This window comes from Canis lupus, chromosome 18 (genome assembly GCF_048164855.1).
Source record: "Canis lupus baileyi chromosome 18, mCanLup2.hap1, whole genome shotgun sequence".
Lineage (NCBI taxonomy): Eukaryota > Metazoa > Chordata > Mammalia > Carnivora > Canidae > Canis > Canis lupus.
Window position 1 is genome coordinate 15828184 of NC_132855.1, and position 24654 is coordinate 15852837.

The window sequence follows — 24654 nt, forward strand, 5'->3', positions numbered from 1 at the left end:
CAGTAATTTATTTTAAAGCTTCAAAGTTACGTGTCAAATACCATAACTACTATTTTGTCTAGTTATTTAAACAGACATTTATGTAACCTGGATTAGCGCTTTAAGTAAGTGAATTAGTGCTTTAAGTAACTGAATACTTTCTATTTATTTATTTTCAAAAGTTTATCTCTTTTCCTTTAAACTTCTGATACATCAGGCATGTTAGGTCTGTTACTATAAAAAAAAAAAAAAAAAGTCGGGGATGCCTGGGTGGCTCAGCAGTTTAGCTCCTGCCTTTGACTTTTTTTTTTTTAATTTTTTTTTTTTTTTTTTTTTTTTTTTTTTTATGATAGGCACACAGTGAGAGAGAGAGAGGCAGAGACACAGGCAGAGGGAGAAGCAGGCTCCATGTACCGGGAGCCCGACGTGGGATTCGATCCCGGGTCTCCAGGATCACGCCCTGGGCCAAAGGCAGGCGCTTAACCGCTGCGCTACCCAGGGATCCCCCTGCCTTTGACTTTGACTCAGCAGTTTAGCTCCTGCCTTTGACTCAGGGCGTGATCCTGGAGTTCCAGGATGGAGTCCCACATCAGGCTCCCTGCATGGAGCCTGTTTCTCCCTCTGCCTATGTCTCTGCCTCTCTCTCTCTCTCTCTCTCTCTGTCTCTCATGAATAAGTAAATAAATAAAACCTTTTTAAAAAGTCCTAAATTATTCTCTTAAATGTGCAGGTTTCCATATAAAAAATGTTCAAAAAAAAAATGTTCAGTACATGGGAACACCCAGGGGGCATCTGGGTGGCTCAGTGGTTGAGTGCTGCCTTAGGCTCAGGTCATGATCCCAGGGTCCAAGGATTGAGTCCTGCATTGGGTTCCCCACAGGGAGCCTGCTTCTCCCTCTGCCTATGTCTTTGCCTCTCTCTCTGTCTCTCATGAATAAATTAAAAATCTTTTTTAATAAAGGGGGGAATACCCAGGTAACAATATCCAGAAAACATACTTCACTCATGGATAATCTTTTTTTCATTTAAGAATCCATAAAAATAGCACTGAGAAGGGCACTTGATGGGATGATCACTGGGTATTATACTATATGTTGGCAAATCGAACTTAAATAAGCAAATGAAATTAATTTACATTAATTTAATTAATTAAAAAGAAAAGAAAAAAAGAATCCATAAAAATGACAACAGTCAAGGAATGACATACTCCAAATAAGATAAAATATTAGAATTAGTGAGCTGTACTTACGAAACAAACTTCCCTACTTCCACTTGCAATATTGGATCTCGTAGATGCACTTCTAGAAGCAAATCTTCAGCTTGAGCTCCATCTCCTGTTTTTACAGGATGGGGGTTAAAGATTCTTAGGTATCCCATAAAGCTACCCACAATTATTTTATCTGTAGAGAGATGTTTATAAAAGACATAAGAAGAAACAAACATTAGCAACAAAATTTCTTTGGAAATAAACTTTCTAATGTCTAAAAGAGAAACTTAAAAATTAAAAGAATTGAGTCTTGTTCCATATATAAAGGCCAATCTGCCAGCATATGATATAAATAAAATGAATTTATTTTAATAACATAGCTTTTCAAAAACAACTTTTTGTATATGACCAATATTCAAGCATACTAACACATTATGTATTTTTCCTAAGCCTTCCTTTGGTGTCAGTAGTTCTAATTTAACTCAGTCAAAGCAAATCCTTTTACAAAAGACTAGTTAGTATAAGATTGTAAACTGATTTCATCAGAGTGTCAACTCTATAGCTATCAAGATCATTGTATTAAAAAGAATTCTAAAAAAAATAAAAATAAAAAAATAAAAAATAAAAAATAAAAAAGAATTCTGAGGCCTCACTAGATAGAATGCTCTGATTAATAATGTCTGTACTTGGACGCAAGACGGGGAAATGGTAAGATAGGTGTTGTGGGTTGAATTGTATCTCCCTCAAAAAGATGTTGAAATCCTAACCCCCAATCCCCGTGACTTTATTTGAAAACAGGGTCTTCACAGATGTAAGCAAGTTAAGTTGAGGTCACATTCAATTAGATGTCCAATAAGGCTCTCTTATAAGTAGAGAAAGTAGGAGGGCACCTGGGTGGTGCAGTCGGTTGACAACTCTTGGTTTCAGCTCAAGTCATGATCTCAGGGTAATAGGTTCCATCCTTGCGTCAGGCTCCATACTCAGTGTAGAGTCCACTTGAGACTTTCTCTGCCTCTCCCTCTGTCCCTCCTCTCTGTGCACATGCTCACTCTCTCTCTCTCTGCCTCCCACCCTCTAAAATAAATAAATAGGGACCCCTGGGTGGCTCAGCGGTTGAGTGTCTGCCTTTAGCTCAGGGCATGATCCCAGAGTTCCAGGATCGAGTCCCACATCGGGCTCCCTGCAGGGAGCCTGCTTCTTCCTCTGCCTATGTCTCAGGCCTCTGTTGTGTGTGTGTGTGTGTCTCTCTCATGAATAAATAAAATCTTTTTAAAAATAAAATAAAGCCTTAAAAAAAAAAGAAAGAAAGCATGGTGGGGATGGAGCAAGAGGGAGAATGCAAAATGAAGACATGCAAGAAGATGATCATGTAGTAATGGAGGCAGAGATTGGAGTGATACATCCACAAACCAAAGAATGCCTGGGACTGCCAGAAGCTGGAAGAGGCAAATAGGGATCATAGAGGTTTCAGGGGTAGGACAGGCCTGTCAACACCTTGATTTTGGACTTCTAAGCCTCTAAAAACTGTCAAAGAATAAATTTCTGTTGCTTTAAGCCACACAGTTTGTGGTACTTTTTTATGACAGCCCTAAAAAACTAATACTTTAAGTGTCAGTTTTGAAATTGTTGTATTAGTATAGAATGTTGACTTTTTTCAAACTTCCTAAAAGTACATACTTATTTACTGAGAGTTTATCACGTGCCAAGCAATGGTCTATGTAGCTTTTATGTAATAACTTATTAAATCCTCATAATAACCCTATGAGAGAGGTACTATCCTGGGAATTTAAACTCTGAATAGAGACATCAGGAATCTGCTGCCAGATGAACTAATGGCAGCCCCCCACAGTTCTATACCATCTCTGGAGCCATGCTCTTCCCATCCTCCACTGAGGCTTGGTCAATTCAACTCTTCCTGCATTTGGGAGATCTATGTCACTCTCGCTCCAATTCCTCTTTTATTTATATTTATCATAGTTGTTTCCTGTAACTTGTGACCAAAAAATTCATAAAGAAATTGGCAACAAAGAATAAACTGTAGGTACCAATTCCTGCAAGGATATTTGGAAACTGGTTCTTGAGCTGAGTTGGGACACAAAGCAGTAACACTCTAGGCAGGGTTAAATAACATCGTACACAGTGACAGAATGGTTAATCATGTTAATACCCCCAGGTATCTGGGACTCTGTGCCCACTACAGGTGACACTCTGGTGGACTGGACAGCTGCTGCCCCCGGCCAACTGGACAGCTGCTGCCCCAGGCCAACTGAACAGGAAGGAGGAATGCCAAACCATATAATAAGATGGCTTTCCTAAGGGCATTGGGTAATTCAAAATAAGAGAAGGATAGGTTTAAACCATAAAATTCCCATCTCAGGGTAAAGAATAAAACTCAGGATCCTTGGGACTCTGCAGAAAGAATTTCTTTCTTCTTACATCAGTGAGGCTTAACTACTAAAAATCTAATTCAGGGACTGATTCTGTAGGTTTTAAATTACAGTAACAAATGAGTTCACAGTCTCTCCAGGTTTCTTACATAAAAGTAAAGACATTCATCACAAAGAATGGGATTACAATGCTATATAATGAGATTACTGGCAAAGTCTAGAAGGTTCGGATATACATAAACCTCCAAACTTTTCTAAAACACTCCCCACGGAACTTCCTATGCATCCCATGCCCTAATCCCTATTTCACTCACTGAATAACCAAGACTTATTATGCCTGGGTGGCTCACTGGTTGAGCATCTGCCTTTGGCTCAGGTCGTGATTCTGGAGTCCTGGGACCGAGTCCTGCATCATGCTCATCGTGGGGAGCCTGCCTCTCCCTCTGCCTGTGTTTCTGCCTCTGTGTGTGTATGTGTGTTTCTCTGTGTCTCTCATGAATAAATAAATAAAACCTTTTTTAAAAAAACAGCTTAAAAACAAATAAATAACCAAGATTCAACTTCAACGCAGCCCTATCTTCAGAGATAAAATAAAGCCAGGATGATGAAGTCCACATGGCAACAATTTAACCTCTAGAATCTAAATGTGTATGTACAAGTATTAAAATAGCAGGACTTTTATAGTTACCAGATCTCAGGTAACAGTCTAATTCTCACAGATTTCAAGCTATGATTAATGGGATCCTCAGGAATAAAATTATCAGGCAACTCATTAAGACTATTTTTTGTCTCAGTGTTATTTATTTTTTTATTACTGAGTAGTATTCAATTGTAAGAAGGTCCTATAATGTGTTTATCAAACTCAAGCCTTTTTCGAAATCTATAACCAATAATATTCCAGGTCAATGAAAAAGAAGACTAATTCAAGCCACCACATAGACAGTCATGGCATCTCATCCATTTCCACACTGAAGTCAATTTAGACTCAGAACCCCTTGATTAAAGACTACATAACGTACAGATGTTGCTGTAACACCACACATACCCAATATAAATTTTCCTTAGATCCTTCCCTACAGGATCAACAGTCATTTTTCTAGGTGCACTAAGGAAAGGGAAATGGCCAAACCTTGTGAGAATTCTGAATATTGACTCTGAGTTACTAATTCTGGAAGTCTAGATATACACTACTGTTGCTCTAAATTTTTTATTTCGTTCACCCAGTAGGAAAGAAAACCCAGCCTATGATTTCTCACCCAGTTTCTGAGAGTTGAAAGGAAATGTATTTTCACAGAAAATGGTCGAACATCCTTTTGGTTCCCTAACATGTACATGAGGAATATTATATGGGGAGAGCTATATGGAAGCTAATGGAACTCTATCTCCCCAACAGAGAAAATCAGTATCAATATCATGACCGGGGGCACTGGGCTGGTTCAGCTGGTTAAGCATCCAGCTCTTGGTCTCAGAATCAGGTCTTGATCTCCAGGTCGTGAGTTCAAGCCCCATGTTGGGACATCCTGGACATGGAGCCTGCCCAATTACCCACATACCGCTGCGAGACCTGATTTGGGGTACTTTTCAAAATTCGATGCTAAAAAGCTTCAATATGCATATGTGGTGATCTTTACCACATCCCTGTTTAATAACCAAATCTGTCAATATTGAAGTTTAATGGGTCTTATAGAGTTAGCATTGATCAGTATAACTTAAAGGGTAACCCCAAATTCTTCTATTATCCCACATCTTGTCTTTCTTGGAGTCAACTAATACAACCCATTTGCTTGAATACAGTTCTAGATCTTAATAATTTATTTTTTCCTAATACACAGAGACCAACAAACAGTTTGCCTTCACTGGACAGGAATAGGCATATATCTTTAAATGTACTGCCACAATCCAATCTGCAGAAACCAGGACTACCTCATCATCATTTCATAAGAGTCAAATGAGGTTGAAAGAAATAAGAGTGAAACCAAGGAATCTCTAACTCTTCCCTAAAATTGTCTGGATCAGTAGTAAATGAAACTACTATAGTCCTGGGCAGCCCAGGTGGCTCAGCGGTTTAGCGCTACTTTCGACCCAGAGCCTGATCCTAGAGACCCAGGATCGAGTCCCACATTGGGCTCCCTGCATGAAACCTGTTTCTCCCTCTGCCTGTGTCTCTGCCTCTCTTTCTCTCTCTGTCTCATGAATAAATAAATAAAATCTTAAAAAAAAAAAAAAAAAAAAGAAAGAAACTACTATAATCCTCTTTAGCCAAGCACTAATATTCTAGGTTCCTCAGGAATAAAGGCCTAGACCAATTCTCTGGTCCCTCCATCTCCACTCAAGATCAAGAACCCTAATCAAAGAGAAAAAAAAAAAAAAAAAGTAAGTAGCATAGTTACACAGCCCAGTGACCAGATATAAAACAGAAGGTATCAGGGCAGCCCCGGTGGTTCAGCGGTTTAGCGCCGCCTTCAGCCCAGGGTGTGATCCTGGAGACCTGGGATCGAGTCCCACATTGGGCTCCCTGCATGGAGCCTGCTTCTCCCTCTGCCTGTGTCTCTGCCTCTTTCTCTCTCTGTGTCTGTCATGAATAAATAAATAAAATCTTAAAAAAAAAAAAAAAAAGAAAAAGAAAAAAAAAAACAGAGGGTCCCCCCCATATGATTTAAGTTACAATTTTTTTCTACTCCTCCATCTTAATTTCTAAATTTTTCCTTCTCTTCCTCAACTATGTAACTTTGAACACTGATTGTACATACCACTTAGTCCAGAAGCAACAGATTATTGGAACATGATCATGACTAAATGACAAAGGAAAAAGCACTGTCACCTGAAGATCCTGGACTTGCAGAGCCAGGGCTCCCTCTGGCTCTGAAGCAGTAGGTGCACACTCTTTTCTCTCCCACTATAGATGGGTAAGAACACATGCTTGTGCAGTTGTACAAGGGACAGTTGCCCCATGTGAGGTATAAATGCTGAGTAACTAAAAGATAAACATAGTAGCTATTTCTCAGTCAGCTTTATGTATTTTCTACTCAGAATTCTTGTAGTAAACTCTCACTCCAGGCCACAAGTTGGCATGGAATCTAAACTGGACCACTCAGACTCTCCCACTCACCCCCACTCTATCTCTCCCACAAATCTGAATCTTGAATTGAGAAGAACAGGAAAGGACAGCCCAGGTGGCTCAGCAGTTTAGAGCCGCTTTCAGCCGAGGGTCTGATCCTGGAGACCCACGTCGGGCTCCCTGCATGAAGCTGCTTCTCCCTCTGCCTGTGTCTCTGCTTCTCTCTCTCTATGTCTCAAACGAATAAATAAATAAAATCTTAAAAAAAAAAAAGAGAGAGAGAGACAGGAAAGAACAGGAAAATAAGTACCACTTTAAATGCATGGTGTCTAATTCCAACTGGGATCTTAAAATTAATAAGGAATCCTTCTATGTATCAAGTTGGTTTTGCCTAAAATGATTTCAAGACACTTAATACCATCTTTTCACTCTCTGATCACTCCAAAGAAAGTAGAGATCATTATTGACTCAACTTGACCTCCAAATTTCTCTTCATCTGTAGCCATTCTTACCCTCTTGCCTTCTGCTATGGGGAAAAAAAAGTTCTCACACCTTCCATCTGCACACCTGATCCCATCTCTGTCTTCTCTGAATCCCTGCTCTATGTTTTTTAAGATTTTATTTTTAAATAATCTCTACACCCCACAAGGGGCTTGAATCTACAACCCTGGGAGCAAGAGTAACATGCTCCACCAACCAAGCAAGTCAAGCACTCCAACCCCGCTTTATTATATCTTCTATGCTATACATTGAATTTTTCCCATTTCTCTTCACCCTACATTGCCCCTAGTCATCATCCTCTCTTCTTATCTTCACAGTTAAGTTTATTAAAGGGCCATAAACACTCAGTCTTCCCCACCTCCCATTCCTTCACTCACTGCAAATCTAGATTTTGTTACCATTGTGCCCATTCATCCACTGTCATTGAGGATACTAATGAACAACCTGTTACTAAACAGCATAGAAACTTCAGTCTTTATATTACTAAAGTTGGGTACCAGCCCAACTGGTTCTCCTGCCTCTTTGCCTGCTCTTCTCAGAATCTATTACTGACTACCCTTCCCAAACCTCCCCCTTTAATGCTTCTTCAGGTTATAGTCTAAAGTTCTTTCCCTCTTAGTCCACCTACTTTCCCTGTGCATTTTCATACATTCTCAGGGCTTCAAATACAACCAGCATATGACTCACTTCAAAATCAATACCACTGGGGCCTGGATGGCTCAGTCAGTTAAGTGTCTGACTCTTGATTTTGGCTCAAGTAGAGTTCAGGGTCATGAAACAGAGCCCCATGTTGGGCTCTGCATTAGGCACAGAGCCTGCTTAAGTCTCTCCCTCTCTCCCTGCCCCTCCCACTCCATATGCACTCTCTCTCTAAAAAATAGAAAACACTACCTCTATTCTGCCTACTAGACATCCCTATCTCAAATAAAGCATGTCCCAAAATGCTCCCATTGACCCTCCGTTCTATAAAATCAATGAGAATTATTCTTAAACTGTGGTGTATCACCATTCAACTTTGGAGCTTGTCAAAAATGCAGATACCTAAGCCCCCTTCCAATCCACCTGCTTCCAGGAAATATGACTTTATAGGAGCTTATATATCTGAGATAGAAAATCTTCATATGTAATAATCACCCCAGAATATGATGATGCTGGTGGTCCAAACTTTGAGAAATAATGATAGGTGATTTTTTTTCTATGTGGGACACACATGAAATGATTTTTGTATAGTATCCTTGGGAAAATAGAGGAAGCGGGCAGCCCTGGTGGTGCAGCGGTTTGGCGCCGCCTGCAGCCTGGGGTGTGATCCTGGAGACGGAGGATCGAGTCCCACATCAGACTCCCTGCGTGGAGCCTGCTTCTCCCTCTGTCTGTGTCTCTGCCCCTCTCTCTCTGTGTCTATGAATAAATAAATAAAATATTAAAAAAAAAAAAGGAAAATAGAGGAAGCTTCTCACAACTGGTCATATATTGGGAGGAAGCAAACTGGTTAACTGGTAACCCACAGCTGGCACCTCAGTGAAGACCTCTAACAGAAATGTAAGTGAACAGTAAGCCATTTAGACAGGATGGTTTCCAATCAGTTTGGGCATAAATGGATTTGAAATTGTTCTCTTTGGCATATATTTTTGTAGTCTGAGTATTCTGTGTTGCCAAATAATAAAGGAATCCTAAGTTTTAACAAAGAGGCAGGAGACAAGGTTGATAATCTTTGAGGAACCTTTTAGGACACCCTCTGAGGAGACCTTCTCATCTCCTATCAGTGGAAGGGCAGGGCCCAGATTTTCCTTAGAAACAACATAGGTGCTCACTATAGGTTAGTACCTCCCATTCTTCTTTGCCAATATAATTTTTTTACCCCCAAGATTCTACTTTTTACCTTGCCCCCAAGATTCTAGTGTTTTTGTTATACACAAGAAAAATAAAATAAAGAAAATATAAGGGGACAATATTTATAGACTTTAATGAAAGAATGATTTTAAGTTTTATTTTGGGATCCCTGGGTAGCTCAGTGGTTTAGCGCCTGCCTTCGGCCCAGGGCGTGATCCTGGAGTCCCAGGATTGAGTCCCACATCATGCTCCCTGCATGGAGCCTGCTTCTCCCTCTGCCTGTGTCTCTGCCCCCTCTCTGTGTGTCTCTCATGAATAAATAAATAAAATCTTTAAATAAAGGGGATCCCTGGGTGGCACAGCGGTTTAGCGTCTGCCTTTGGCCCAGGGCGCGATCCTGGAGACCCGGGATCGAATCCCACGTCGGGCTCCCAGTGCATGGAGCCTGCTTCTCCCTCTGCCTATGTCTCTGCCTCTCTCTCTCTGTGTGACTATCATAAATAAATAAATAATTTTTTTAAAAATCTTTAAATAAAAATTTTTTTAAGTTTTCCTTATTTTTTTAAAGATTTTATTTACTTATTCATAGAGACACAGAGATAGAGAGATAGGAGAGAGGTAGAGACACAGGCAGAGGGAGAAGCAGGCTCCATGCAGGAGCCCGACATGGGACTCAACCCCAGGTCTCCAGGATCACACCCCAGGCTGCAGACAGCACTAAACCGCTGCGCCAGTGGGGCTGCCCTTAAGTTTTCTTTTTAAGAGGCCAATGACTATCTGGATTACAAAAAAGAAAAGAAAAAGCTCATGACTACAAATAATCAAAAACAAGTACAGGTTTCAAATAGCAATGATACAGAACTAAAATGTTTTAGAGACCACTTCAAAAAATATGAAGATGCAAAGAGGAGCAAATGATTTAAGAATAAGACAGAATGAAAAAAAAAAAAGAATAAGACAGAATGTTGTTTCCATTATCATAATATGAAAATGAAAATAATGATTTAATAATTGTTTTCTACCAACAAATAGGGCTGGAATAATTTTTCCATTCTTGGATTAATGGCTTTCAGATTCAAAATATTTTAAAAATATAATTTTCCTTGAAACCTTCAAAGTTAAAAATATTTTAGTAGCCCTACTTAATTTTGCAAAAAAATGAAAACAAATTTTGCACCAAATGAAAACAAATTATATGTTGCCTTGTTATATTTTTCCAGTTCCAAATCATATGACAGAATCAACACAAACCAGAAAACTGCAAAACAGAAGAACTATGCTACCTAAGTATTATAAGGAAAACTGCCTTCAAAATTAGGGCATATTTATGACAGTTCACTTAAGTTCTATAAATACACTTTTTTTTTTAATTTTTATTTATTTATGATAGTCACACAGAGAGAGAGAGAGGCAGAGACATAGGCAGAGGGAGAAGCAGGCTCCATGCACCGGGAGCCCAACGTGGGACTCGATCCCGGGTCTCCAGGATCGTGCCCTGGGCCAAAGGCAGGCGCTAAACCGCTGCGCCACCCAGGGATCCCTATAAATACACTTTAAGTATATAAGTACACTTTAACAAATGAAGATATTTTTATTTTATGTCTGTAAAGCTTTGCTCCAAGATGCATGGTCATAAATTCCTTACCTTGTCCATTTCCAGTATTGTCAACATCAGCCAAACACAAACAGCCTTGATCAAATTCTTCTTTCTCTCCCAGAACAGTAGACCACCAATCACGGGCTTTAAATAAAGACATTTTCGTTCACTATAAAAAGAAAGCATTTATTTATAGTAAAAATGTACCTCACACCATTTATGAATTATCTCTTAAGGCATAGTAAATTAAACGTGAACAATGTTAAGAGAAACATTTCTGAATTTAAAAGTTAAATTTTTTTTTAAAGATTTTATTAATTTATTCATGAAAGACACAGAGAAAGAGAGAGAGGCAGAGACACAAGCAGAGAGAGAAGCAGGCTCCATGCAGGAAGCCCAATGTGGGACTCAATTCCCGAACTCCAGAATCATGCCCTGGACAGAAGGCAGACGCTCAACCACTGAGCCACCCAGGGGTCCCTTGAATATTTTTATGTTTTGCAGAAATATGTGAAACCACAAATCCAAACCAAATCCACACAGCTGAAAACATAAATAGACATTTTGCAATGCCATTGGACAGTCTGAAAAATTATACATAAATTATGGGCCAATTCTCTCTTCTGGTACATTTGGTAAACAATAACACAAAGTAACAAAAAAAATATTCTTTAAAGGATCAAGATTCAAATTCTAACAGCACTAGTTAGTATATAATTCCTTAGCAGGGCATCCCTGGGTGGCGCAGCAGTTTAGCGCCTGCCTTTGGCCCAGGGCGTGATCCTGGAGACCCGGGATCGAATCCCACGTCGGGCTCCCGGTGCATGGAGCCTGCTTCTCCCTCTGCCTATGTCTCTGCCTCTCTCTCTCTCTCTCTCTCTATGACTCATAAATAAATAAAAATTAAAAAAAAAGATTTATTAATTCCTTAGCAAAATACCTAATTTTCCTTCATTTTGGTCATTAGAAAGACAATAGCATCCCTTGTCACAATGAATTGCTAAGAAGAGCAAATGAGATCAAATGACTAACACTAGAACTGGTACATTATAGGTACTCGAAAAGCATTCACACGCTTTCCCCATTATAACTGCATAAAGGCAAAATAGATGAGGGAAATTCACACCAAAAAAGAACTCGGAAAACTGAGTGTAGGTGCATTTACGATTCCGATAACCCATAAAATTCTCTCTGCTTTGATTCCTCTGTAGAATGAGGATATACCAGCCAGATCTACCACTGAGTTACTGATAATGGTAAATGTGAAGGTCCACTGGACCTCTTGAATTATACACAAACATCACATACCCTGGGATTCTATGAAGGTGCATATACCCAACATAAATGAGCCTTTCTTGCATGTTACACTGATTTAAATAATAGTTAGGAAATGCACTCAAATTTCCTTATTCAAAGACATTCCATTCTAGGGACTCCTGGGTAACTCAGTCATTTAAGTGCCTGCCTTCAGCTCAGGTCATGATCTCAGGGTACTGGGATCCAGACCTGCATCGGGCTCCCTGCTCAGCAGCAAGTCTGTTTCTCCCTCTTCTCCCTCTGTGATCTCTCACTCCTGCTCTCTCTCAAATACATAAAATCTATTTAAAAAAAAAAAAAAAAAGACATCCCATTCTATAAGGTTGGAGCAAACACTGAATTAGCAAATACTGAACTACTGCTCCTAGGGGAAATAGAAAGGCTCCTGTGAGCCCCTAGTCACAATATTTTCATGAACCAATCAATACTTCATTTTGCTTTTTGTGTGTCTTTGTCTAAAGATACTTTATTTAATAAATTGTTGATTCACTAACATTCAGTTCAGGAGTCAACAATACTATGACTCATACTTGAAGGAAGCTTATCTGATACTTCTATAAGGTATACAGCAACCTTCTCACATTTAGGAACATTAGATAGCTCTTCAGCACTACATTTGGGGACCTTTTTAAGTAACAAAAATCAAAACAAACAAATTAATCCAAACCACAGATTTGTGGAAAACATGGCACGAAGTAGATCATAAAAAGGTTATTCGTTTGTAGTGTAAGAACCGAAACAAGAAAGCAAAAAGTTACTGTGGTTGATACCTGCTGAGAACATGTGCGTCAAGTGACTCAAAATTTTTGCCACTCTGTGCATGACCATGAATGACCCAAAAGCACCATGACTATTGATTTGGGTATTACAAATAAATCTTAGCAAACAGGTAAATTCACAAATACAGAATCTGCAAATAATGAGGATCAACTACACACTTAAAAAAATGTAAAACAATCTGCTTCTTAAAGCCTTCCAGATAGGCTAATCACAGAAGGCAAGACCACCTGCTTTCATTAAGTTGGCCAAGAAATTAGTTGAGAATCATGTGGTGGCAAAAAGTGCAGACTCTGGAGGAGGTCAGTGTGAATTTGACCACAGACACACAGATCAATGAAACAGAATAGAGAACCCAGAAATGGACCCTCAACTCTATGGTCAACTAATATTCGACAAAGGAAGAAAGAATATCCACTGGAAAAAGGACAGTCTCTTCAATAAATGGTGCTGGGAAAATTGAACAGCTAAGTGCAAAAGAACGAAACTAGGCCATTCTCTTACACCAGACACAAAGATAAACTCAAAACAGATTAAAGATCTAAATGTGAGACAAGAATCCATCAAAATCCTAGAGAACACAGGCAACACCCTTTTTGACCTTGACCACAGCAACGTCTTGCAAGATACATCTCTGAAGGCAAGGGAAACAAAAGCAAAAATGAACTATTGAGACTTCATCAAGATAAAAAGCTTCTGCACAGCAAAAGAAAAGTCAACAAAACTAAAAGACAACCTACAGAATGGGAGAAGATATTTGCGAATGACCTATCAGATAAAGGGCTAGTATCCAAGATCTATAAAGAACTTATTAAACTCAACAGCAAAGAAACAAACAATCCAATCATGAAATGGGCAAAAGACATGAACAGAAATTTCACCAAAGAAGACATACACATGGCCAACAAGCACATGCTCTGCATCACTTGCCATCAGGGAAAAACAAATCAAAACCACAATGAGGGCAGCCCCGGTGGCGCAGCAGTTTAGCGCTGCCTGCAGCCCAGGGCGTGATCCTGGAGACCCTGGATCGAGTCCCACGTCAGGCTCTCTGTATGATGCCTGCTTCTCCCTCTGCCTGTGTCTCTGCCACTCTCTCTCTCTCTCTGTCTCTATGAATAAATAAATAAAAATCTTTAAAAAAAAAAAAAACCACAATGAGATCCCACCTCACACCAATGAGAATGGTGAAAATTAACAAGACAGGAAACAACAAATGTTGGAGAGGATGTAGAGAAAGGGGAACCCTCTTGCACTGTTGGTGGAAATGTGAACTGGGACAGCCGCTCTGGAAAGCTGTGTGGAGGTTCCTCAAAGAGTTAAAAATAGAACTGCCCTACAACCCAGCAATTACACTACTGGTGATTTACCCCAAAGATACAGATGCAGTGGAAGACCGAGACTCCTGCATCCCAATGTTTATAGCCACAATGTCCACAATAGCCAAACTGTGGAAGGAGCCTTAGCGTCCATCGAAAGATGAATAGATAAAGACGTGGTCTATATATACAGTGGAATATTACTCAGCCATTAGAAATGACGAATACCCACCATATGCTTCAACGTGGATGGAACTGGAGGGTATTATACTGAGTTGAAATAAGTCAATCAGAGGAGGACAATCATCATATGGTTTCACTCATACAGGGAATATAAAAAATAGTGAACGAGATTATAGGGAAAAGGAGAGAAAATGAGTGGGAAAAATTAGAGAAGGTGACAAAACATGAGAGACTCCTAACTCTGGGAAACAAACAAGGGGTAGTGGAAAGGGAGATGGGAAGGAGAGATGAGGTGACTGGGTGACAGGCACAGAGGGGGGCACTTGATGGGATAGCACTGGGTGTTATACTCTATGTTGGCAAATCAAACTCCAATAAAAAAAATATATATTAAAAAAAGGAATCCAGGTTCCATACAAACCATGAAACCAGTGGAGGGTTATTAAAAGTTACGGAACCTCTACATACTTCAGCTTACTCATCTATAAAATAAAGAATGATATTGTGAGGAATAAATAAGAATGCAGTAGAAGCAACTTACGGAATGTTAGAAAATATCTGCAAATTACATATCTAACAAAGGGTTAATATATTGGGACTCCTGGGTGGCTCATCGGTTTGGCACCTGCCTTCCGTCCAGGATCTGATCCTGGAAACCCAGGATCAAGTTCCACATTGGGCTCCCTGCATGGAGTCTGCTTCTCTCTCTGCCTGTGTCTCTGCCTCTCTCTATCTCTCATGAATAAATAAATAAAATCTTTAAAAGAAAAAAAAAAGGTTAATATACAGAATAAAGAACTCATACATGTCAACAGCAAAAAAATTTAATGGGTAAAGGACTCAGACATTTCACCAAAGAAGATATACAAATGGCCAAAAAGCATATGAAACCATGTTCAACATCACCTATCATTAGGGAAATGCAAATCACAAACACAATGAAATCCCATTCACACTCACTAGGACAGCTACTACAAAAAAACAAAAACAAACAACAAAAAAAAAAACAGAAAATAACAAGTGTCAGCAAGGATGTGATGTAACTGGAACCCTTGTGCACTGCTGGTGAAAATCTAAGAGTGCAACAATGGAAACTGTATAGTGATTCCTCAAAAAATTAAAATTATGTTACCAAGGTTCCTGGGTGGTTCAGTCAGTTAAGCATCCGATTGTTTATTTCAGTTCAGATCATGATCTCGGGTTGTAAGATCAAGGCCCATGTCAGGCTCTGTGATGGGCATGCAACCTGCTTAAGATTCTCTCTCCCAGGGCAGTCCCAGTGGTGCAGCGGTTTAGCGCCACCTGCAGCCCAGGGTGTGATCCTGGAGACCCTGGATCAAGTCCCACATCAGGCTCCCTGCATGGAGCCTGCTTCTCCCTCTGCCTGTGTCTCTGTCTCTCTCTGTCTCTGTCTCTGTCTCTCTCTCTCTCTCTCTCTGTGTCTCTATGAATAAATAAATAAAATCTTAAAAAAAAAAAAAAAAAAAAAAGATTCTCTCTCCCAGTGTACCTGAGTGGCTCAGTGGTTGAGAATGTACCTTTGGCTCAAGTCGTGATTCTGGTTTCCCAAGATCAAGGCCCGCATTAGGCTCCCCACAGGGAACCTGCTTCTCCCTCTGCCTATGTCTCTACCTCTTTCTCTGTGTCTCTCATGAATAAATAAAATCTTAAAATAAGATAATAAAACCTACACTGAAGGAAAGAAACAAATGTCTTCCAACTTGTAAATAAACAGACTATGGTACATCCTTACCATAGAATAAAACTCAGCAATTTTTAAAAAATGAAGTAACAACAACTTGGATGGATCTCAAGGACATTATGCTAAGTGAAAAAAAATCCCAAAAGATCACATATTAAATAATTCCATTTCTATAACATTTTTAAAATGAAAAAATTAAACTGATAGAAAACAGATCAGTGGTTACCAAGTCTAAGGGGGGCAGGGGGCAGTCACTTTAATGGACTAGAAGGGCATTTCTTTGGGATGATGGAAAAGTTCTATACCCCGATTTTGGTAGTAGTTTCATGGGATAAGTTTTAATTTCTTCAAATTATATTACAAGAAGAAAAGTGTATGTAATGTAAAACCTAGTGAAATCTAAATAAGATTTTTTTAAATAAGATTTATAGTTTAGTTGTAGTATTATACTAATATCAATTTAGTAATTTGATCATTGTTCTGCTACCATTCGGAAATCATTACTTTTACAATTTCTATGAGCTTATAATATTGTTTCAGATGACAAGTTTAAAGAAACAAACAACAGGAAAAATAGAAAAAAGAAAACCCCATCCAAGGCCTCTCTTTCCACTAAAAATGAAATTAGATAAAGGCAAAGTGTTGATAGAAGTGATGGGGAAAAAACATAGCAGGTAAATAAGCTTATAATGATTTTTAAGATATGTGGGAGAGTTTCTGAAAAACATCTGCATCACTCATTATTACTAATGGCATTATATAATTATACAGATTGCCAGATGACTAAACGTCAAGCCTGGCAGGAAGTATACAAAAAATGTAATAAACACTTTATTACACTTTTACCAGATTTTTTTGAGAGGGAAGTAACAGTACTTAGCAAGTGCCATATATTCTCATTATATACTCCAGATATATCTAGAAAGTTGTTATACACCATACTATTAGACTACCAGTATAAAGATACATCAAGATACATGATTCTCTTGCAGCCCAGAGTAGAATATTACCCAAATTCAATATCACTTAGAGACTCACTTGGAGGACTCACTGCACTCATCATATAGTTAGCATCATGGTTATAATTTATTACAGTGAAAATAAAAAGCATAACAAAGAAAGGGAAAAGGTGCATGAGTCTGCAGTGGGGAATGCGGGTGGGGCTGGTGGTTCTTGAAAGGAATCACACACAAACTTCCAAGGCAGAAAAACTAGGCTCTGGGGTCAGAGACCAGGGGAAAAAAAAGAAGAGAAAACTGAACTGAACAGGGGCATCCAATGAGATCAAAGGAAAACCAGGAGTATGCCATCTGGAAGGAAATGAAAAAGTATCTAGAAAAAGAGAGTGGCCAGCTCTATGAAATGCTGCTGATATGTCATAAAAAAATGAAGGCTTGAGGTCAAAACTCCATTTGGAGACATAGCCAAAAATAGAAATCAATAGTCTAACCAGCAAGTATGAGATCCTTTGTACACATTCTGCATCAGCCAGTTCAAAAAGAGTCTCAAGGAGAGAAAATAGGAAGGGAAGACCTGTTCAACATCCCAAAGGGTCTCTTTCCCCTCATGTAGGCAGAAGAGAAAACTTCATGGGATCTGCCTAGAGAACATATTAAACACCCAAGTAATAGTCACAGAGAAGAGTTTTTTCCATCAACACTATTGAAATAATATATAAAAAATCAAAGTGCTTAGGGCAGCCCGGGTGGCTCAGCGGTTTAGCGCCGCCTTCAGCCCAGGGCGTGATCCTGGAGACCCGAGATCGAGTCCCACGTCGGGCTCCCTGCATGGAGCCGGCTTCTCCCTCTGCTTGTATCTTTGCCTCTCTCTCTCTCTCTCATTCTGTGTGTGTGTGTGTCTCATGAATAAATAAATAAAATTTAAAAATCAAAGTGCTTAGATAAGTGACCATGAAAGACATAGCTGCAGTTTGATACATGACATATGACAGCATCAGGCAAAAATAGCTATTATGCGAAAATGGCTTCAAAAATCTTTGTTAATGAGCACATTTTTCATCTTGCTAAAAAAAAAAAAAAACCTCCAATATGAAAAACTAACTCTCCAACACTGCCTGTACATGGAAATGTCATCAAGCACTAATTTTTTAAGGACTTCAATCATAAAATTTAAGATCTATTTCTATTGACAAAATAACACAGGCCATATTTAGCTCCTTCTTGTTTCTCCTGCTCTATCAGTTTCTCGTTAGTCATCCTCCACTGCTGCTGAAAGCCCTCCTTACCTACATTGTTTAGCAACTTACTACCCAAAGTGTAGTCCATGGACCAGCATCAGCATCACCCAACAGCTTATGATGCAAAACCTCAGCTCCACCACAAACAATATCCCCAGGTGATTCACATGCACCTTAATGTATAAAAAGCACAAACTGAAGTGATACCTGATAGCCAAAGTCGATGTTTTCTTATAGCATGGCTCTACTTTCCCACTTCCTCTTTCCTGGGACCTGTGCCACCAGTTACCTTGAAAACCAGACTTTAACATTAACAGCTAGAAGGTACCTAATAATTAGCTAGCCCTCTCATTCTGTAAGATAAGCCCAGAAAGGTTAGCTATATGATTACCCTGAGTCACACAGCTAATGGCAGAAACTTGTTCCTCTCCCTGATCTCTAGCTTCTCTTGTTTGACTGCCACTGTCTGCAATTTATCAAGAAAAATGAAGAAAAAATGAAAAGAGTATGAATCAGTAGAGTGGGGAGTCTGCTTCTCCCTCGTCCTCTGCCCCTCCCCCTGCTCCTGTTCATGCTCTGTCTCTCTCACAAACAAATAAATAAAATCTTTTTAAAAAAATTTCTCGGGGACCCCTGGGTGGCTCAGCGGTTTAGCGCCCCCTTTGGCCCAGGGCGTGATCCTGGAGTCCCGGGATCCAGTCCCGCGTCGGGTTCCTTGGATGGATCCTGCTTCTCCCTCTGCCAGTGTCTCTGCCTCTCTCTCTCTCTCTGTGTCTCTCGTGAATAAATAAAATATTTTTTTTAAATTATCTTTGCACACAGAAGTTGTGTTCCTAATAAGCTTGTAAATAATAACTTTTTAACCTAGTGTTAAAAAGTCTTATAAACACTAGAGTACTCTGATACGTGATGGAACTCTGACCAAATCTTCTTGATAACCTAAGTATGTCTCCCATAACCACTATGCTATGCAATTTCAAATTTAAAATATCACAGGATTCCACTTTTGGAATGACACATGAGAAGCTCCATGGACCCATTCCCCAGCAAAACTGGTGAAAATTGTTTTTTAAAATCACCATTGAAAGTCTCTGGAAACTGTCCTAAGAGTATATAAAAAAATAAGAAACAAAAAATCTACTAAAACTCAGTAAGAAAATTAAGAATCTGTAGTATTTAAAAAACCAATACTCACTCCTCCTCTCCTCACTCATAGCTCCAAACAAGATAGAAAGTCCACTCCAGACAGGTATAGCCAAGAATAGAATCACCCTCTCTCCCCATAGCTCCCATAGCTCCTCCCCTGGAGGAGCAGGACATCATCGTGCTTCCAGCTATCTGTTTCTGACTAAAGACAAAATAGAAAATCTAAATCAGGGGCGCCTGGGTGGCTCAGTCTACTAAGTGGCTGCCTTCAGCTCAGGTCATGATCCCAAAGTCCTGGGATCAAGCCCTGCATTGGGCTCTCTGCTCAGCAGGGAGCCTGCTTCTCCCTCGCCCTCTGCCCCCGCCCCCTTGCTCATGCTCTCTCTCTCAAATAAATAAACTCTTAAAAAAAAAAAAAAAAAAAAAAAGATGGGATGCCTGGGTGGCTCAGCGGTTGAGCATCTGCTTTTGGCCCAGGGCATGATCCCGGAGTTCCAGGATCAAGTCCCACATTAGGCTTCCTACAGGGAGCCTGCTACTCCCTCTGCCTGTGTCTCTGCCTCTCTCTCTCTCTCTCTCTCTCTCTCTCACTCTCTCTCTCTGATGAAGAAAGAAAAAAGAAAAGAAAAGAAAAGAAAAGAGAAGAGAAGAGAAGAGAAGAGAAGAGAAGAGAAGAGAAGAGAAGAGAAAAGAAAAGTCTAAATTAAAAACCTACCCACAAAAAATAGACCAGGCCCAGATGGTGAAAAAATTAGTACCAATTCTTCACAAACTATTCCAAAAAAATAAAAGGAAATACTTCCCAACTCACACTATAAGGCAAGTGTTACACTGATACCAAAACTAAGCAAACACAAGAAAACTACAGACCAGTATCTCTAATGAATACAGATGCAAAATCCTCAGCAAAACATTATAAAAATGAATAAGCAAGATATAAAAAGAACTAGGCACCATGACCAAAGGAGAATTAATCCCAGGAATATAAGGTTAGTTTAACATCCAAAAACAAATTATAATACTACACCATATCAATAAAACAAAAATTTAAAACCACCTTATTATCTCAACTCAGGAAAAGCATCTGACAAAATAAAATCCAATACTCTTCCATTATAAAAACACTCAAAACACTAGGAGTAAAAGGGAGCTTCCTCAAAATGATAAAGGACATCTATGCAAAACCCATAGCTTATATCATACTTAACAATGAATGACTAGATGCTTTCTCCCTAAGAGCAGACACAAGACTAGGATGTCCAAATTCACCACTTTTATGCAATATTGTACTAGAGGTTTTAGGTCAGGCAATTAGCTAAGAAAAAAAACTAAAAGGCTCCTAGACTGGAAAGGAAGAAGTATAACTATCTTTACTCTCAGATGACATGATCTGGTAAACAGAACATCCTAAGAAATTCAGTGAAAAACCATTAGAACTAACAGACAAGTAAGGTTGAAGGATACAAAAATACTAATATACAAAAAACAATTGCATTTCTATGCATTTGCAATGAACAATCCAAAAAATGAAACTCAAAAGAAAATTGCATTTACAATAGCATCTAAAAGAATAAAATACCTAGAAATAAATTTTACAAAGTGTAAAGCATATATATGTTCTGAAAACTATAAAATACAGTCAAAAGAATTAGAGATCTAAATAAACAGGATAACATCCTATATCCATGGATATGAAGCCATGCATTTGAATTATTGCATTTTTAAGATGCAACACTTCCTGGGGTGCCTTTATGCATCTGCCTTCCACTCAGGTCAAGATCTCAGAGTCCTAGAATTGAGCCCTGGTCGGGCTCCCTGCTCAGCGGGGAATCTGCTTCTCCCTTTCCCTCTGCCCCCATCCCCTGTTGATGCTCTCTCTCTTGCTCTCTCTCTTCTCTCTCAAATAAATAAATAAAATCTTTTTTTAAAAAAAGATGCAATACTTCCCAAAGTGATCTACAGATTCAGTGCAATCCTTATCGGATTCCCATAGAGCTTCTTTGTACAAATTGACTAATTTATTCTGAAATTCATATAGAATTGCCAACAAGTAGGACACCTGGGTGGCTCCGTGGGTTAAGCATCTGGCTCTTGATTTCAGCTCAGGTCATGATCTCAGGGTAATGAGATCGAGCCCTGCACTGGGGCTCCATGCTCAGCCAGGAGTCTGCTAAAGATTCTTTCTCCCTCTACCCCTCCTTCTGCTGTGTGTGCACACTTGCTCTCTCTCTCTCAAATACATAAATCTTTTTTTAAAAATTGCCAGCAGCTGTGGACTCTGGGCCGCCAGGGTCGGTGAAGGATCTCAAGATGGCTGGGTGAAAACTTGCTCTAAAAACCATTGATTGGGTAGCTTTTGGGGAGATCATACCCCAAAACCAGAAGGCCATTGCCATCTCCCTGAAATCCTGGAATGAGATGCTTACTTCCAGGTTGGCCACTACTCTTCCTAAGAAATCACCTGCTATCAACTGGGCTTACTACAAGGCCAATGTAGCAAAGGCTGGCTTGGTAGATGACTTTGAGAAGTAGTTTAATGTCCTGAAGGTTCCTATGCCAGAGGATAAAATCACTGTCCAGGTGGATGCTGAGGAAAAAGAAGATGTGAAAAGCGGTGCTGAGTTTTTGTCTCTCTCAAAGGCCAGGACTGAAGAATATGTAAAAGAGCTGGAGAAGATGAAGAACATAATTCCATTTGATCAGATGACCATTGAGGACCTGAATGAAGTCTTCCCAGAAACCAAATTAGACAAGAAGTATCCCTACTGGCCTCACAAGCCAATGGAAAACTTATAAACTTGAGTTGAGGAGAAAGCCCTGGCCCTCATATTATAAGCGCTGGACATTAAAAATAATGATATGGGAAAAAAAATGCCAGCAACTCATAATAGCCAAAACAATCTTTAAAAAGAAGAACAAAATTGGAGGATTTTCCCATTTCAAAACCTAACTACTATGCAGTAGTATTCAGGACAGTATGGTACTGGCCAAAAGGTAGACATAGGTAAATGGAAAGGAATGGAGAGTCCAGAAATAAATTTATACATCTATGGTAAACTGACTTTCAACAAAGATGCTAAGACCATTCAATCAGAAGTTGCAACAAGTGATTCTAGTACTACTGGATAGCCACATGAGAAAGAATGAAGTTCTAAAAAAAAAAAAAAAAGAATGAAGTTGTACCCTTACCTCAAACCATAAAAAAAAAAAAATCAAAATGGATCAAAGACCTTTATATTTACTAATGCATAGCTAAAACTACAAAATTCTTAGAAGACTTCTTAGAAGAAAACTTTTTTTTTTTTTTACTTCTTAGAAGAAAAGAGCAAATCTTCATGACATCAGATATCGTGATAGATTCTTAAATCTGACAACAAAAACATGAGTAACAAAAGAAAAAATAAAGAGACTTCACTAAAATTTAAAACTTTTTGCTTCAGGGCAGCCCCGGTGGCCCAGCAGTTTAGTGCCATCTTCAGCCCAGGGCGTGATCCTGGAGACCTGGGATCCAGCTTGCTTCTCCCTCTGCCTGTGTCTCTGCCTCTCTCTCTCTCTCTCTCTCTCTGTGACTCTCATGAATAAGTAAAATCTTAAAAACAAACATAAAAGCATAAAGAATAGTAAAACGACTCCTCATATGTCCATCACCATTTATTCTTTTAAAAAAATAAGAGATTTATTGAAATATAATTTACATAATATGTAATTCATCTATATAATTTGCACAGTTGAATGCTATTTTTGTATATACATAAGTGCAGCCAATTATAGAATATTTGCATCACCTTAAAAAGATACCTTGCACCCCTTACCTATAACTCTCCTGTCCTTTCCTTCCCACTGGACTGAAGCAGCCACTAATTTACTTTCTATCTGAATGGATTTGCCTATTCTGTACATTTTATTTATTTATTTATTGGTTTGCTTATTTATTTATTTTTAGTTAAGTAGCATTAACATGCAATATTTAGTTTGAGATGTATTCTACGCATTTTATATAAATGGAATCATAAAATATGTGGTGTTTAGTGACTGTCTTCTTTTTCTTAGAATAATTTTTTTTTAAGATTTTATTTATTCATGATAGACACACAGAGAGAGAGGCAGAGACACAGGCAAAAGGAGAAGCAGGCTCCATGCAGGGAGCCCGATGTGGGACTCGATCCCGGGTCTCTAGGATCAGGCCCTGGGCCGAAGGTGGCGCTAAACCACTAAGCCACCGGGGCTGCCCCTTTGCCCATTTTTAAATTGGGTTTCTGTCTGTGTATTATGGAGTCATAAGAGTTCTTTGTATGTTACAGGTATGTGTCTTTTATCAGAGAGACGATTTGTAATTCTTTCTCCCATTCTCATCTTTTCACTTAGTGTTCTTTGAAGCAAAAAGTTGTTTTTTTTTTTAAGATTTTATTTATTTATTCATGAGAGACAGAGAGAGAGAGAGAGAGAGAGGCAGAGACACAGGCAGAGGGAAATCAGGCTCTATGCAGGGAGCCCGATGTGGGACTCGATCCTGGGCCTCCAGGATCAGGCCCTGGGCTGAAGGCAGCACAAAACCGCCGAGCCACCGGGGCTGCCCTGCTTTTATGTTTAAAATTTGTCACAACAAGTAGTAATAAAGTTTCACTTTTTTAAAAAAGTTGAATACTCCTGTATTTCGGCCACATTTGCTACTCCAGCAGAACAAAACGTTAGCAAATTGAATTTAGAAGGTTAGCAAAATAGGGGTGCCTGGGTGGCTAAGCAGTTGAGCATCTGCCTTCCTCTCAGGGCAGGATCCTGGAGTCCTGGGATTGAGTCCCACAGCAGGCTCCCTGGGGCTCCCTGCAGGGAGCCTGCTTCTCTCCTCCTGCCTGTGTCTCTGCACCTCTCTCTCTCTCTCTTTCATGAATAAATAAATAAAATCTTTAACAAAAAAAAAAAAAATAGGTTAGCAAAATAAATCCTATCTCTTCTCCTAGAAGGACATCCCACCCCACCAGGAGAAAGAAAAATTAACCAGAAATTAAGTCTTAAATGAAATTCTAATCATTTTCAAAATTCAGAAAGATCTTGGTTTTTAAAATACTAAGGCAGTGGGCAGAGAAAGTCACCTATTAGAAGGTTAGGAAGAAAGAAACTAAGAAACAAGGAGCATTTTTCAGCTTTGAAACCTGGATTTTTGTTACAAAAACAAAAAGTATGCTAACAAAAAATTAAATATGTATAAATTGATTTTTTTATTTGGTTTAGTTAACTGCCTTGAATAAAAATAAGAAACAAGGATTTGCATTTTATTCCCTATTCATTCAATGTTGATTTCCAGGTCCTCAGTGATTTTTCTGCCTTTAAGTAAGTGAAAAACAAGAACCAAAAATCAGGTTTCCAATGGCTCTCATCTCCCTTTGCTAGACAGGAAAATAATAGCTAACAATTACTAATCATTTACTAAGTCCCAGGCAGTGTTCTAAGTGCTTT

General features: G+C 39.1%; 1 protein-coding gene and 1 pseudogene across 16 annotated transcripts in view; one reads left to right on the forward strand and one right to left on the reverse strand.

Annotated features, from left to right (window-relative positions):
• BBS9 (Bardet-Biedl syndrome 9) overlaps positions 1 to 24654 on the reverse strand; it is a 432524-nt gene that overhangs the window by 403954 nt on the left and 3916 nt on the right. For 12 of the 16 annotated variants that reach the window (XR_012010672.1, XM_072783523.1, XM_072783520.1 and 9 more), the window contains 2 exons: positions 10608 to 10728; positions 1229 to 1379 (listed from right to left, as the gene is read on the reverse strand). Coding sequence is in view for 12 of the 16 variants with exons in the window: in XM_072783523.1 (XP_072639624.1) it covers positions 1229 to 1379; positions 10608 to 10719 (263 nt within the window). In the remaining 4 variants the exon portion in view is untranslated. Of the gene's footprint in view, positions 1 to 1228; positions 1380 to 10607; positions 10729 to 24654 lie in introns of those variants that run through there. The other 4 variants (XM_072783528.1, XM_072783527.1, XM_072783531.1 and 1 more) reach the window with 2 other exon arrangements.
• Positions 21511 to 22029, forward strand: LOC140609457 (ATP synthase subunit d, mitochondrial pseudogene; annotated as a pseudogene).